At 42.9% G+C, this 13,190-nt stretch overlaps 1 protein-coding gene across 3 annotated transcripts in view; it reads left to right on the forward strand.

The window, feature by feature from the left end:
- The window catches only part of FH (fumarate hydratase), a 45,809-nt gene that overhangs the window by 27,266 nt on the left and 5,353 nt on the right, over positions 1-13,190 (forward strand). For all 3 annotated transcript variants that reach the window (XM_073332605.1, XM_073332606.1, XM_073332607.1), the window contains 3 exons: positions 8,346-8,549; positions 9,840-9,967; positions 11,850-12,003. In XM_073332605.1, coding sequence (XP_073188706.1) covers positions 8,346-8,549; positions 9,840-9,967; positions 11,850-12,003 — 486 coding nt within the window. The remainder of the gene's footprint in view (positions 1-8,345; positions 8,550-9,839; positions 9,968-11,849; positions 12,004-13,190) is intronic.

Consider the following 13,190-nt stretch of genomic DNA (forward strand, 5'->3'; position numbering starts at 1 on the left):
CCCTGATTCAGTCAACATTCAATGCCTTGGGACTATTAATGTAGAAAAGTCCCCCTTCTCCCCAGTCCAGAGGATAGAGTTTATAGGGGCTGTACTGAATTCATGACAAGCAAGGGCCATTCTTCGAGACTCCAGGTTCCAGGCAACTTGATCATTTGTTATAGGTTTGAAGTTTCACCCATCAGAACAGCACGAAACTGTTTGAGACTTCTGGGACATGCGGCCTTTTGCACCTATAGTGTTTCAATATGCCAGACTGCACCGAAGAACTCTGCAGGGCTGGCTGGCATCAGTCTAGTCAGCAAACCACCATCAGTCAGCCTTCATGGTGAGGATGCCATCCCATGTCCTCACCTCTCTAGATTGTTGGACAAATCCAGCTAACATATGTGTGTGCATTCTCTTTGCCTGCCTGCAACAGATGCTCACACTGGTGACAGATGAATCTGCTCTAGAGTAGGGAGCCCACGTGGGTTCTCTGCAGACGCAGCTCCTCAAAAGATTTAACCTTACACATCAGTGTCAGAGAACTAAAAGCTGTCAGATGGGCATGCAAAGTGTTTATCACAGATCAGGATAGTAGCCTGCTAGGCCTCACAGACATGTGGTGAGTGTTCTACCTCTACTCTTTCAGGAGGCCACTCTACTCTAGGAGCCCTGTATTGCCAACTCAATAGATCTAGAAGCATTTTACCTGCTGGGGGTATGAAACAACCTAATGGACCAGCTGATCAGATCATTTACAAGTCACCACAAGTGGACTCTTCATCCAGATGTGGCCAGATACATCTCCCAGCAGTGGGGGTTTCAGTGCACCTACTGTTCTTGCTGTCAGTGGTGTCAGGAGGCATCACCCTTCACTTGAACTGGCTCTCACATGTACTGGTAAATTTGTTGCTTGTCCCCAGCTGCTGATACTTAGTACTTTGGTTGAGCTTTTTCACTAAAAGGCTCACAGTATAGGAATTAATAATTACTGCTGCCTCTTCCTTACATCAGCTGCTGCATCTCATGGTGGCTTTCCATCTGCCCTGTGCATGCTAAGCCTCTTCCAGATCTTACTGTTTGTTGAGAACAAGAGAAGGCCTCCCTAAAATTAACATACAATCTGAAAAGTAACTAACTTGAATTGTTAAGAGGGAAAAATACACAGATTAAGGCTGAATTGTAAGAGTTTCTTTAAATTGGCAAAGTTGTCTGGGACGAACTGATAATGCCCACGCTTCATTACAATGTTAAGGTTGTGAATTTTAAGTACTCAAAAGGAAATGTAGAGTGGTTGTAAACACTTAAATATCTTACTCTTGTACATAATGCTGACCTTAGATGTGATAGTCTTGTTCTTTGGGTGTTTGCATGTGTGCGTGCCTCGTGCACGGTTGTCGGAGAGCTTTTTTCCCTCAGCAGTTCCTGTCAGGGTGATTCACGTGCCCTCTGTCACAATGTGCTACTGTGTGCTGGTATGAGAGGGTGGAACTGCCTCTGAACCACCTTAGTTTCTTCTTACCTCCACTGACGGTTGTTCGTAATTTCAGACTTTTTGTCATAAGCTTCCATCACTCCTTTGTCTGTATGCCCTGTTATTGTTAGGAAGTAGTTAGTTAAAGTTAAGTTAGTTTTAACTAGTTTTAGTGATAGATTTTAGTTTTACGTCTTTTGGACTAATTTTTCATTTTTCAGAACTGGGATCAGTACTGAAGTGATGCCACAGTCACCAGGTTATAAGACCCATTGTACATGCACTAAGCCTATGCCAGTGAGTAACCCACACCCAGCCTGTTTTGAAATGTTTGGGAGAATCCCACATAATTTACAAATGTTACTTTTGTAAGGGACTAACAGTATGTACGTACAGAGCTGCACTGCTGCAGCCCGTCTGGTGAAGACGCTCTATGCCTACAGGAGAGAGCTCTTCTGTTTTCATAAAAAAACCACCTCCATGAGCAGCATAGGTTATGTTGATGAGAGAAGCTCTGCCGCCGACATAAGTGTTCATATGCACGGCGCTATGTCAGTGTAACTTATGTCGCTCAGGGGTGGAATATTCACACCCTCTGAGCAACATATGTTATGCCAACATAGGCTAAGTCTACACAACAGACTAAGTCGTGCTCAAAGAAAGAGTGGTGTGGCTCAAATATTTGCTCATGGAGGCAGCACTTTGCCCCCCATCAGACTCGTCTCATGCAGAGTGCGCCCCGGATAAATCGGCCTCCATACGGTGCACACCAGGGATGTCTGCAGCCTCTTGGTACCATTCAGCAGTATTGCAGAAAAGTTTTAGACTCTCCTCAGGCTCGATATCTTGCTCATGAGTGTTGGTGCTGAAGCCTAGTAGAGGCAGAGACTTTGAGACAGTTGAGGGAGAGTCTCCTGCTGGAGCATTCTTCAGCTAAGAAGAAGGGGGCGCTGCATCTGGAGCCTGTGCCAGATTTGTCCAGCACATCCCCTGAAAGGTCTCTGAGACAGACCTCTTGGTCATTGCCGCTTCCAACCACCGTGAAAGCATGTGCAGCTACAAGAGACCTCCTTAGCCAGTCAGTACTGATATCCCTGGTTGTGCAAGAGGGTTTGCACTCAGTCCCAATGTTTGTGGCACCTATCTCTCCACATCAGGAACTCACTGTACAGTTACCTCCCAAACTTCTGCAAAGGCCAGTGCAGTCGAAAGGCAAGCCACCTTTGATATCTCTGGTACCACCGTCCCTGGGCCCAGGCTACCTCTCTCCAGTCCCAAATGGTTGTGCCCCACTGATGTTGGACATTTCAGATTCTTCCTCTTCAGATTCAAAGGTGGATTCATCTGCATCTCCATCACAGATTTGGGGACCACAGGTCATGCAACAGTCACAGCACTGGCCACCTCCTTTTAAGGAGGAATGGCCCGTTCAAGGCTGGGTCCCAGGCCCATATCAGTGGCCATTCCAGACACCACAGGACATCCCTCTAGGACCTCCCACAACTGTCTCATTCATTGTCTTCAAGACCGCTCAGGGGGCATTGGCACTGGGAGCATCATACTCCAGTAACCAGTACCAAGCAGCCAGAAGTCATTCCCCACTGCAAGTCATGGAGCAGCCACCATCTCAGAATCCTGTGACATCCTCTTCCTCATGGCCGGACAAGGCTGTTGAGGTGGCAGGCCATTCACCAGCCCCAAAGGACCACTGGGCTCATCAAAATCTATTGAAAATGGTGGCCTCTGTTCTTGATATTCCAGCAGAGGAGGTGCGTGAAAGTTTTAACTAGTTGGTGGACATTATGATATCAGCCAAAGTGACTGCCAATTACTGAAGCCATTATGGAGCTGGTCAAGGCACTGTGGCAGACAGCATCTTCCTTACCTCCCACAGCAAAGCAATTTGAAAGGAGGTAATCCGTCCCCTCAAAGGGATACAAGTATTTCTGTTCTCACCTTCAGCCAGGTTCTTTGGTGGTGGGTGGCGGCTGCTAACGAATGGGAAAGACAAGGACATCAAGCATAAGTACTGAAAGGCAAAGATGTGAAGAGAATAGACTTGTTTGGATGCAAACTTTATTCTATAGGGAGTCTAGAGCTCAGGACTGCAAACCAACAGGCACTCCTGAGCCACTGACTGCATTCTCTGAGAAAACAATATAACATTTAAAGACAAGCTATCAGAGGACTGTAGGCAGGACTTTGCCGTAATGGTAGTTGAAAACAAGCTGGTTGCCAGAATTCTCCAGAACAAGTAATAGGATAAGACAAGTAATAGGCTCCATAGCCTAAAAGATTCCAAGGTGGTGTTAAAATCTCATGGAACCTATACTCTAGCAACAAAGAGGAAGCAGTTTCATTCTCAACAGCCTTACAGTGCTCCTCCACCCTCTGTCTCAAGATCCACCAAGGAGAAAGGGCAGGGGTTATAGGAGACATCTGCTGCCCTTCTCTTCAGCATCAGTGGGCTCATCCTACCCAGCCACCTCACCCAAACAGACATTTTGATATGTTGGTCAAGGGCAGTGAACCAGTGACTCTAGTTCCTTCTGTTTCCACCCTTTGTTTAAAAATAGTTTATCCCATTTCCTAAGTGCTTGGGCCCATGCAACATTGGATTGGTGGGTCTTAAGCACGATGGAACTGGGGTATGCCCTCCAGTTCACTTCTCCTTGTCGTTGTCGTCCTCCTCCCAACCTTTCCCATCTCTCTTCAGGAACCACTCTCATGAGATCATCCTTCACCAGGAGATTCGATTCACTTCTTCAGGCAAAGGGAAAGGCTTGTTCTCCCTCTGCTTCCTGATCCCTGAACAAAAGGTTGTCTTGGACCTATTTTAGATCTAAGAGATTTGAATGAATTCCTAAAGAAAATAAAATTCTGCATGGTCACTGTCAAGGTTCCTTCCCCACTCTGAACTCTAGGGTACAGATGTAGGAACCTGCATGAAAGACCCCCTAAACTTATTCTTACCAGCTTAGGTTAAAAACTTCCCCCAGGTACAAACTTTGCCTTGTACTTGAACGGTATGTTGCTTCCGCCAAGCATGTTAACAAAGAACAGGGAAAGAGCCCACTTGGAGACGTCTTTCCCCAAAATATCCCCCCAAGCCCTACACCCCCTTTCCTGGGGAAGGCTTGATAAAAATCCTCACCAATTTGTACAGGTGAACACAGACCCAAACCCTTTGATCTTAAGAACAATGAAAAATCAATCAGGTTCTTAAAAGAAGAATTTTAATTAAATAAAAGGTAAAAGAATCATCTCTGTAAAATCAGGATGGTAAATACCTTACAGAGTAATCAAATTCAAAACACAGAGAATCCCTCTAGGCAAAACCTTAAGTTACAAAAAGACACAAACAGGAATATACATTCCATCCACCACTGCGTATTTTACCAGCCATTAAACAAAAGGAAATCTAATGCATTTCTAGCTAGATTATTTACTAACTAACAGAAGTTCTGAGGCTGCATTCCTGATCTGTTCTCAGCAAAAGCATCACACAGACAGACACCCTTTGTCGTCCCCATCCCCCCCCCACCAAGCTTTGAAAGTATCTTGTCTCCTCATTGGTCATTTTGGTCAGGTGCTAGCGAGGTTATCGTAGCTTCTTAACCCTTTACAGGTGAAAGGGTTTTGCCTCTGGCCAAGAGGGATTTTATAGCACTGTATACAGAAAGGTGGTTACCTTTCCCTTTATATTTGACAGTCACCCTAGCCTCGATTTATTCCCTCCCTGGAACAGGGGGACTGGTATGCTGCCCTCGACTTAGAGGATGCTTACTTTCATGTCACAGGTTTCAAAGTAGCAGCCATGTTAGTCTGTATTCGCAAAAAGAAAAGGAGTACTTGTGGCACCTTAGAGACTAACATTTATTTGAGCATAAGCTTTCGTGAGCTACAGCTCACTTCATCGGATGTATGAAGTGAGCTGTAGCTCACGAAAGCTTATGCTCAAATAAATGTTAGTCTCTAAGGTGCCACAAGTACTCCTTTTCTTTTTGAGGAATTCGTGTGTTTCTGTACCTGGGTCACTGGTTGCTCAAGGATCGGTCTGAGGCTCAGGTGTTAACCAGTGTATCCATCGTCCTGTCCACATTCAATGCATTGGGGCTCCTAATAAATGGGGACAAGTCAATTCTAAAACCAGTTGAGAGAATGGAGTTTTTTGGAATGGTCTTAGACTCCACAAAGGCCCCAAGGCCTTGCTACCACAATCTAGGTTTGAAGTGCTACAGGGTTTGGTGCTATGACTGAAGTGTATCCTCTCACCATGGTGCACAGCTGCCTCACACTTCTAGGTCACATGGCAAGCGTATACCTATGTGATTCAACATGCCAAGCTGCATCTTAGAAAGATGCAGGCATCAGTGTATGCCGCAAGTTGTTGTCATTTGGAGAAGGTGGTTCGAGTACCAGTGTCAGTTTTGTCATCTCTGGATTGGTGGGTGGACGCTCTGAAAGTCTATGGAGTTCTCTTTATCCCCCTCATTACCAACCCTCACTTTGATACAAACACGTCAACCCTGGGTTGGGGAGTTCATTTGGGGTCCCTGCAGACTCAGTCTCTTGTCATCTCAGGATCTAATGACTCATATAAATGTCAGGGAGTTAAGAGCTGTGTGACTAGCCTGTTCAGCTTTCTTCCTTTATATAGTAGGAAAGAAGTTGTTCATTCTGACAACTCTGCAACTGTGCTTTGTAAACAGACAGGGAGGAGCATGGTTGACCCAGCTATGCTAGGAGGCAATTCGCTTCTGGAACTTTTGCATAACCAATTCAATTAATCTCAGTCCTGCTTACTTTCCAGGGAAACAGAACACTTTGGGAAATCAACTGAGTAGGACCTTCTCTGATCACCACAAGTGGTCTTTATGCTTGTACATTACCAAATCCATCTTCCAGCTCTGGGGGACTCCCTACGTGGATCTGTTTGCAACAGAGTCCAACAGAAAATGCCGTTGGTTTTGTTCTGAGGGAGGTCTTAGCCCAGGCATATGGACACATGCTTTTCTGATACCCTGGAATGACCCCCTCCTGTCTGCCTTTCCTCTGATTCACTTGCTGCCCAGAGTCTTGTTCAAAGTCAAACAAGACCACGCTCATCTCATCCTCACAGCATCAGTATGGGCTTGACAACACTGGTACTGAACCCTGCTGATCTTGCCAATCAAGCCTCTGCTGCCTTTCCTGTTGGATACAGATGTGATTTCTCAGAACCACGGCCGCCTGTTCTATGAGACTTACACCTAATGGTTTGGATGCTTCATGGTAAAAGCCTTTGGAGAGATCCTATTCTAAAGATGTCCAGGAAATGCTTCTGAATAGTAGAAAACCCTCAATTTGGAGCATTTAACTGGCTAAATGGAAAAACCTCTCCATTTGGTCCTGTCAGACAGGCATATCACCAGAGCATGCACCTCTGAACCTCATACTGGACTATCTTCTGTACCTAAAATGTCAGAGTTCAGCAGTTAGCTGCCAAAAGTACTTTTACAGAGTTATCTTAGCTGTCCATACCTCAGGGAATAGTAGATCCTTTTTCTCCAACCCCATTGTTGATAGATTCCTAAAGGGCTTGGATCAGATAGGATCTTGCACATGGGAGTACAGTCTATCCTTGGGATCTGAACTTGGTCCTAACAAAGTTAATGGGACCACCATTTGAATCCTTTGCAACTTGCTCTCTGCTCCACCTTTCTATGAAGGTAGCATTTTTAGTTGCCATTACTCAGCCAGAAGGGTGAACAAGTTGAGATTCCTATTGTCAGAAATTCCCAATACAGTGTTCCATAAGGATAAGTTTATCTTCTCCCTCACCCAAAACTTCTCACAAAGGTAGTCTCTAATTTTCACATTAACCAGGCAATCTGTTTACTGACATCCCATGAGCATAGAGATGAAGAGGTGCTTCATTTATTAGATGTGAGAAGGGCTTTAGTTTTCTACCAGGAGTGTACTAAGTCCTTTAGATCCTGCACACAGTTGTTTTGTTGTGGTTGCGGACAGAGATAAGGGCTGACCAGTTCCCACTCAGAGAATTTCATCTTGGATCTCTTTGTGCATTTGTTTATGCTACCAGTTGGCTGATATAGACCCACCAGCTAGAGTATTGGTGTATTCTGCTGGAGCACAAGCAACTTTGGCAGCTTTCTTGGCGCAAGTGCTGATCATAGAAATTTGTAAAACAGCAGCTTGGTCATCAGTCCACACTTCTGCTTCTCATTATGCCATTTCCTTTCAGTTCAGGGATGGTGCCAGTTTCAGACAGGTTGTCCTGCAATCACTGTGCAGGTAGACTGCAAGTCTATCTCCATGTTTGACTGCCTGAGAGTCACCTGCAATAGAATGGACATGTGCAAACACTTGAACAAAAAAGTTACCTACCTTTCTGTAACTGTTGTTGTTTGAGATGAGTTGTACATGTCCATTCCATGACCTACCCTCCTTTCCCTCTCTATCAGAGTCTATTAGGTACGAAGGAACTGAAGGGGGTGATGCAATGCCATGTGGTGACAGGGTGTTTGAGCCACCCTAGTGGGTACTTTTGAGGAGAGAACTTTTCTGACAGCATGAGGCATGCACGCACCTACCGTGGAATGGACATGTGCAACACATCTCGAACAGTTACAGAAAGGTAGGTAACCGTTTTTTCCTCAAACAATACCACCATGATAAGAACTTTTCTTTAGGAAACTTTTGGTTGTCAGAAGTCTGGAGAAGAAAACATTCTGCTTGACTTGGCTGCTTAATATTTTTACTTCTATATTCTCTATTATGATTTTTGTATTAACTAGACAGCATTTCAAGAGCTTTGGCTAAGGGCATGCTGCTTTAACTAATGATTATGCCTCAAAAACCTTTAATACTCATTTCTCCTTAGGCTTGCCTTTTATCACTGCTCCAAATAAGTTTGAAGCTCTTGCTGCTCACGATGCTCTAGTTGAACTCAGTGGGGCCATGAACACTGTGGCTTGCAGTCTGATGAAGATAGCTAATGATATTCGTTTCTTGGGTTCTGGACCACGCTCTGGTCTAGGTGAACTCATCCTGCCTGAAAATGAACCTGGAAGCAGCATCATGCCAGGTAGTGTATCCAATAACAAATGTCAATTACATTTGTGTGGAAAAGTAAGAGTAATTATTAACAGTTACATGTAGAACTATATCACAGAGTTCAGTGGTAAAATGGTATGAAGCACTGAAATGATGCAGTTTTTGCCAGCCACAGATTCTCCATTTTTGTCCACAAAAATGTGTGTGTGTAAAATTATTTGCTTTATAGTGTGTGTGTGTGTGTGTGTGTTTTGGAGAGATGTGGTATAAAGGTTTAGTTGGCATGAGTCTGGGAAGAGCACATTACTTATGATTGGTAAAGCCAACATTTTTTATGCAAAGGTTTTTATTGTCGCAGATTTTTAGATTTACCCTCTGAATTCAAATAGCATCTGTTATTCAACTTTAACAAATAAAGGTAGATTATCTTGGGGACTGTGGATAAAATTTCATCCCTCCCTCCCAACTAGTGAAGATTGCATGAGGAAGAGGAGCGAGGGAGCGGAATAAGGACTTCGAAAACTCTTCTTCCTCCCCTTTCTAAAAAGTAATTCAAAGCAGGCCCTTCATGTGTTTAAGTGAATACTTGCAGATGGAATGGGTACTTGTGTGTGTGTGTGTGTGGTGTGTGATCTTTGTCTGTTTAGTTCCACATATAAATACAAACTATTGTGGCAGCTTGTGGGTTTTTTCTTCTGCAGAATATTTTTAAATGGGAGGGGTTTTAGGATTGAAACATGCACATAAATTTTCTGATCCAAATGGCCTTTGATTCTGATTTCTTTCCTCTGAAGTAAATGAAGTTTGTGCAGGTCATTTCTCCATATTGAGATAAGGGTGGAAGCCAACTGCCCAGTTCACGTGCTCCTGGAAGGTTGCCAGTGCAGCCCTCATCTTAAAGTTTGGACAGCCCTGCTTTAAAGTGTAATCTTGCAGCTCCTCCTTTCCTCCTCAAAGAAAGGGGAGAAATGTAATTTTTAAAAAGTTTTGATTGTTTTGTGGGAGCTACGAAGGGGTATAAGTTTCGGAATAACAACCTTTGTCTTGAGTAGCAAGGCATTCTGGGAGGCAAACAGTTGTCAAGGACATACAAGGTAAATGTCTGACAGGCTTCTCACAGCATAAACAAATCCTAGTTGTTATCAGAAAAGTGCAGTGGGTTTAATAAATCTGTGCCTATATGTTGTTCACTGCTTGACTGCCGTTTCTTAAAATCACATTTACCATTTCTGAGAATTTAAATTCAAAAACCAAAAACTGGAGAACTTGGTTTTTTTTCGTTCGGTTGGGTTATTTTTAAACACTTTCCCCTCCCCAACAGGAAAAGTAAACCCTACCCAGTGTGAGGCCGTAACCATGGTGGCAGCTCAAGTGATGGGAAATCATGTTGCTGTTACAGTGGGAGGCAGCAATGGACATTTTGAATTGAATGTTTTCAAGCCCATGATTGTAAGCTCAAAACATTTTTTTAAATTAAAAAAAACAGTTATCTTACTGTATATCCTTAGGGAATAATTTCAGCGATTGCTTGGACAGCACAAGCCCTAGAGAGGCAGAGAATATGAATATTAGAAGAATCTTAAATTCTGCTTGATGATAAATAGCTCATCATTTTGAGAGAGAACTGGCTGTCCAATATGTAAGAATTGAGTTTTTTTAGTACTTCGTCATAGAAATGCATTATAAACTGTAATTATCATAGTGCCCCTAGGAGAAAAGGGCAGATGGCAAAACTGAGGCAGCAAGAATAACTTGTTTAAAGCCAAAAAGGATCTGTGTCAGAGCTGAGGTTTTGAACTGAGGAATTCCTAATTTCCATTCCAGTGCGCAAAAGACTTCGTTTTGTTGTGCAGTCCCTTTGGCCTTCCTGCAGTACTCACCCCAATTGCCTGGCAAGCCACTTATTAAATTAATTAACTGTTCAGATTTACATTACAAATGTTTAAAATGTAAATTCAGAATAATAATCTTGGGTTCGAGGTCCCTAAAATATTTATCTTATGCATTTCCTAGAAGGAGACATCAGAATCTTAATGTGACAGTTTCCTTACTGTGTTTAATGGCAGATGCACAGCTGAGCACAGGAGTATATAGCATACACAGTTAATCACTTTGACAGTTGAAATTTCAGGCTAAATCATACCTATATTACTTCCAGTAAAAATTTTGAGAGAGTTGAATCCACATGCTGTCTGATTCATTCTGCTTCTGGGAGGTGTCAAGGCAACAAGTACTTCATTTGCACACCTATCTTGTCTGGGTGCTTATTTTCCCTCTAGACTGGATTGTGCAGGGCATGGAGGAATAGAAGGAAACTTGTTTAGTGTAGGTGGAGAAAGAAAACAAAGGACTAAGGGGGCTGCCTTTCTCCATGAAGGGAGAGTTAGGAAGAGGAGGAATGCACAGGGGAGAAATTGTGGGAAAGAATAGAGACAAAAGCATAAAAACAGGGAAGTGTGGTGAAGGAAGACCAAAAAGTCAAAACGAGAAGAAAAAATAAAGTAGGAGATACAGCAGGAGAGATCATCATGAAAATAACAATAGGGCTGGGCTTGCAGAGTAGGCTACATTATAGCAGAAAGGTCAGGGCAGTAAAAACAGTGAGGGGCATGTAGGAAGCAATATTTTGTTTTCTTGCACCTGGCCATTTACTGTCTGCAACTTTCTTCATTTTTTCATGCTGTTTAAGGGTATTTTAAACCAAATGAATAGACTATTAAAAGCGGTATGTACTTGTCTATGAATCTCCTAAATAGACCTAGTAAGGAAATTGTTTTCATTTGAATAAGCATCTTTCTTCAAAGTCTCTAACTTTGACAATAATAATAGCATACTGAACAGCTACAGTAATATTCCCAATCGGAGATATAGGTGTCCCTTTCCATTATTATTCTTTACTAAACTTTGGCTTTAGTGCTATAACTGGATGCTGTTTCGGGGTAATTGACTGCCAGAGGGTATGCCAATTGTGCATCCACTTAATAATTTTAAATATCTTTTATTGATGTGTTTAAAATTCATACTTCTCTTTCTGAAATCACTTACATAGCACATGTTTAATCTATTGATTTCTAAGTAGTTTACAAACATGCTTTGCTTATATATTCAATGGTACGGATAATGTCTACTGCTGATGTCTACTAAGTGTTCTTCAGGATATGAAATGCTTCACATAAAGTGCTTTTTTTAAAATATCAGTGACTCAATTTATATCGCAAAAGGAAGAGTACAGTACAGGACACAATCCTTTGCTAAAGATGTACTGTAAACTGGATGGATATTATAAGGCTTTTAAGAAATGATGTATCTAATAACTTTCTGCATTTTTTAGATTAAAAATGTATTAAACTCTGCAAGGCTCCTTGGAGATGTCTCTGTTTCCTTCACTGACAATTGTGTGGTCGGAATCCAAGCCAACACGGAGAGGATCAACAAACTAATGAACGAGTCTTTGATGCTGGTGACGGCGCTTAATCCCCACATAGGTAAAAGTCTGAGGCTGATATCTATTCATTAGAATATATAAATTTCTCAAAAAAAAATATAGTGAAAGTTACTGTGAATAACCAAGCAGTAGATTACTCTGCTTAACAAGGTACAATGTTTCAGACTTCTTATATTTTGTTCTTTGATCAAGAATGCACTCAAGTGCTTGATCAAAAATTAGTTTTTTCTTTGTTGACAAACTGAATTAATAAGAGAATTCATTATGGCCAGGTAACTTTTTGTTTCTTTTTTTTCCCTTTTTTTCATAAGACTATTTCTAGTTGTTTACCTACATATTTCGAAAAATTCCATCACGTTGTGATGTGTTAGAAAACTAGCGCAGACAATTACACAATCAAGGCCCTGTGTTGGTAGGGGAACCTGTATATCCCAGACTCATGAGTAAGGCTAAGTTTTTTGTCATGGATATTTTTAGTAAAAGTCAGGGACAGATCACAGGAAATAAACAAAAATTCATGGCAGCCCGTGACCTGTCCCTGACTTTCACTAAAAATATCCCTGACAAAAGGGGTAGGTGGGTTCAGCACCCACTGCTGTTGGGGCTCCTGGGTTCCCCACTGCTGCAGTGTATGGGAGCTCTGGGGTCCCCCTGCCCCGGGGCTGGGCTGCTGCGGGTTCCCCCCGCCCTGGGAAGCTGGTAGCTGCAGGGTCCCCCAGCCGTCCACCAAGGCTGAGTAGCTGAGCAGGGTCCACGTGCCCACTGCAGCTGCATAGCTGTGCAGTCACCCCACCAGGTTGGGGGCTGGGAGGTGCGAGGGCAGGGCTAGCTGGGAGCTCCAGCCCCAGGGCAGAAAATATCACGGAGGTCAATGGAAGTCACAGATTACGTGACATAATCGTAGCCTTACTCATGAGTAGGGTGCCTAGGTCACTCTCTTCTAGCCATACTCTCATTTTGTACAGATAACAGTATTATAAATAAAACAAGTACAAAATATGAAATAAATGAAATACACCTTGTGATGTATTATCCTTTTTTATTGTTTTTTGTTCACTCATAAAATTCAGTAGTACTCAGTGTCTTGCATTTGAGTCTACATTAGTGAGGTTGTGCTTTATCTTGCACTAGATCCTGCCTACCTGTTTGCCCCATCCATCCACACAATAATGCCTCTTCTATCTAGTTTAATCACACTGTACACACTGAACAGCATATATATCCCAG

The sequence above is a fragment of the Lepidochelys kempii genome, chromosome 2 (assembly GCF_965140265.1).
Source record: "Lepidochelys kempii isolate rLepKem1 chromosome 2, rLepKem1.hap2, whole genome shotgun sequence".
NCBI lineage: Eukaryota > Metazoa > Chordata > Testudines > Cheloniidae > Lepidochelys > Lepidochelys kempii.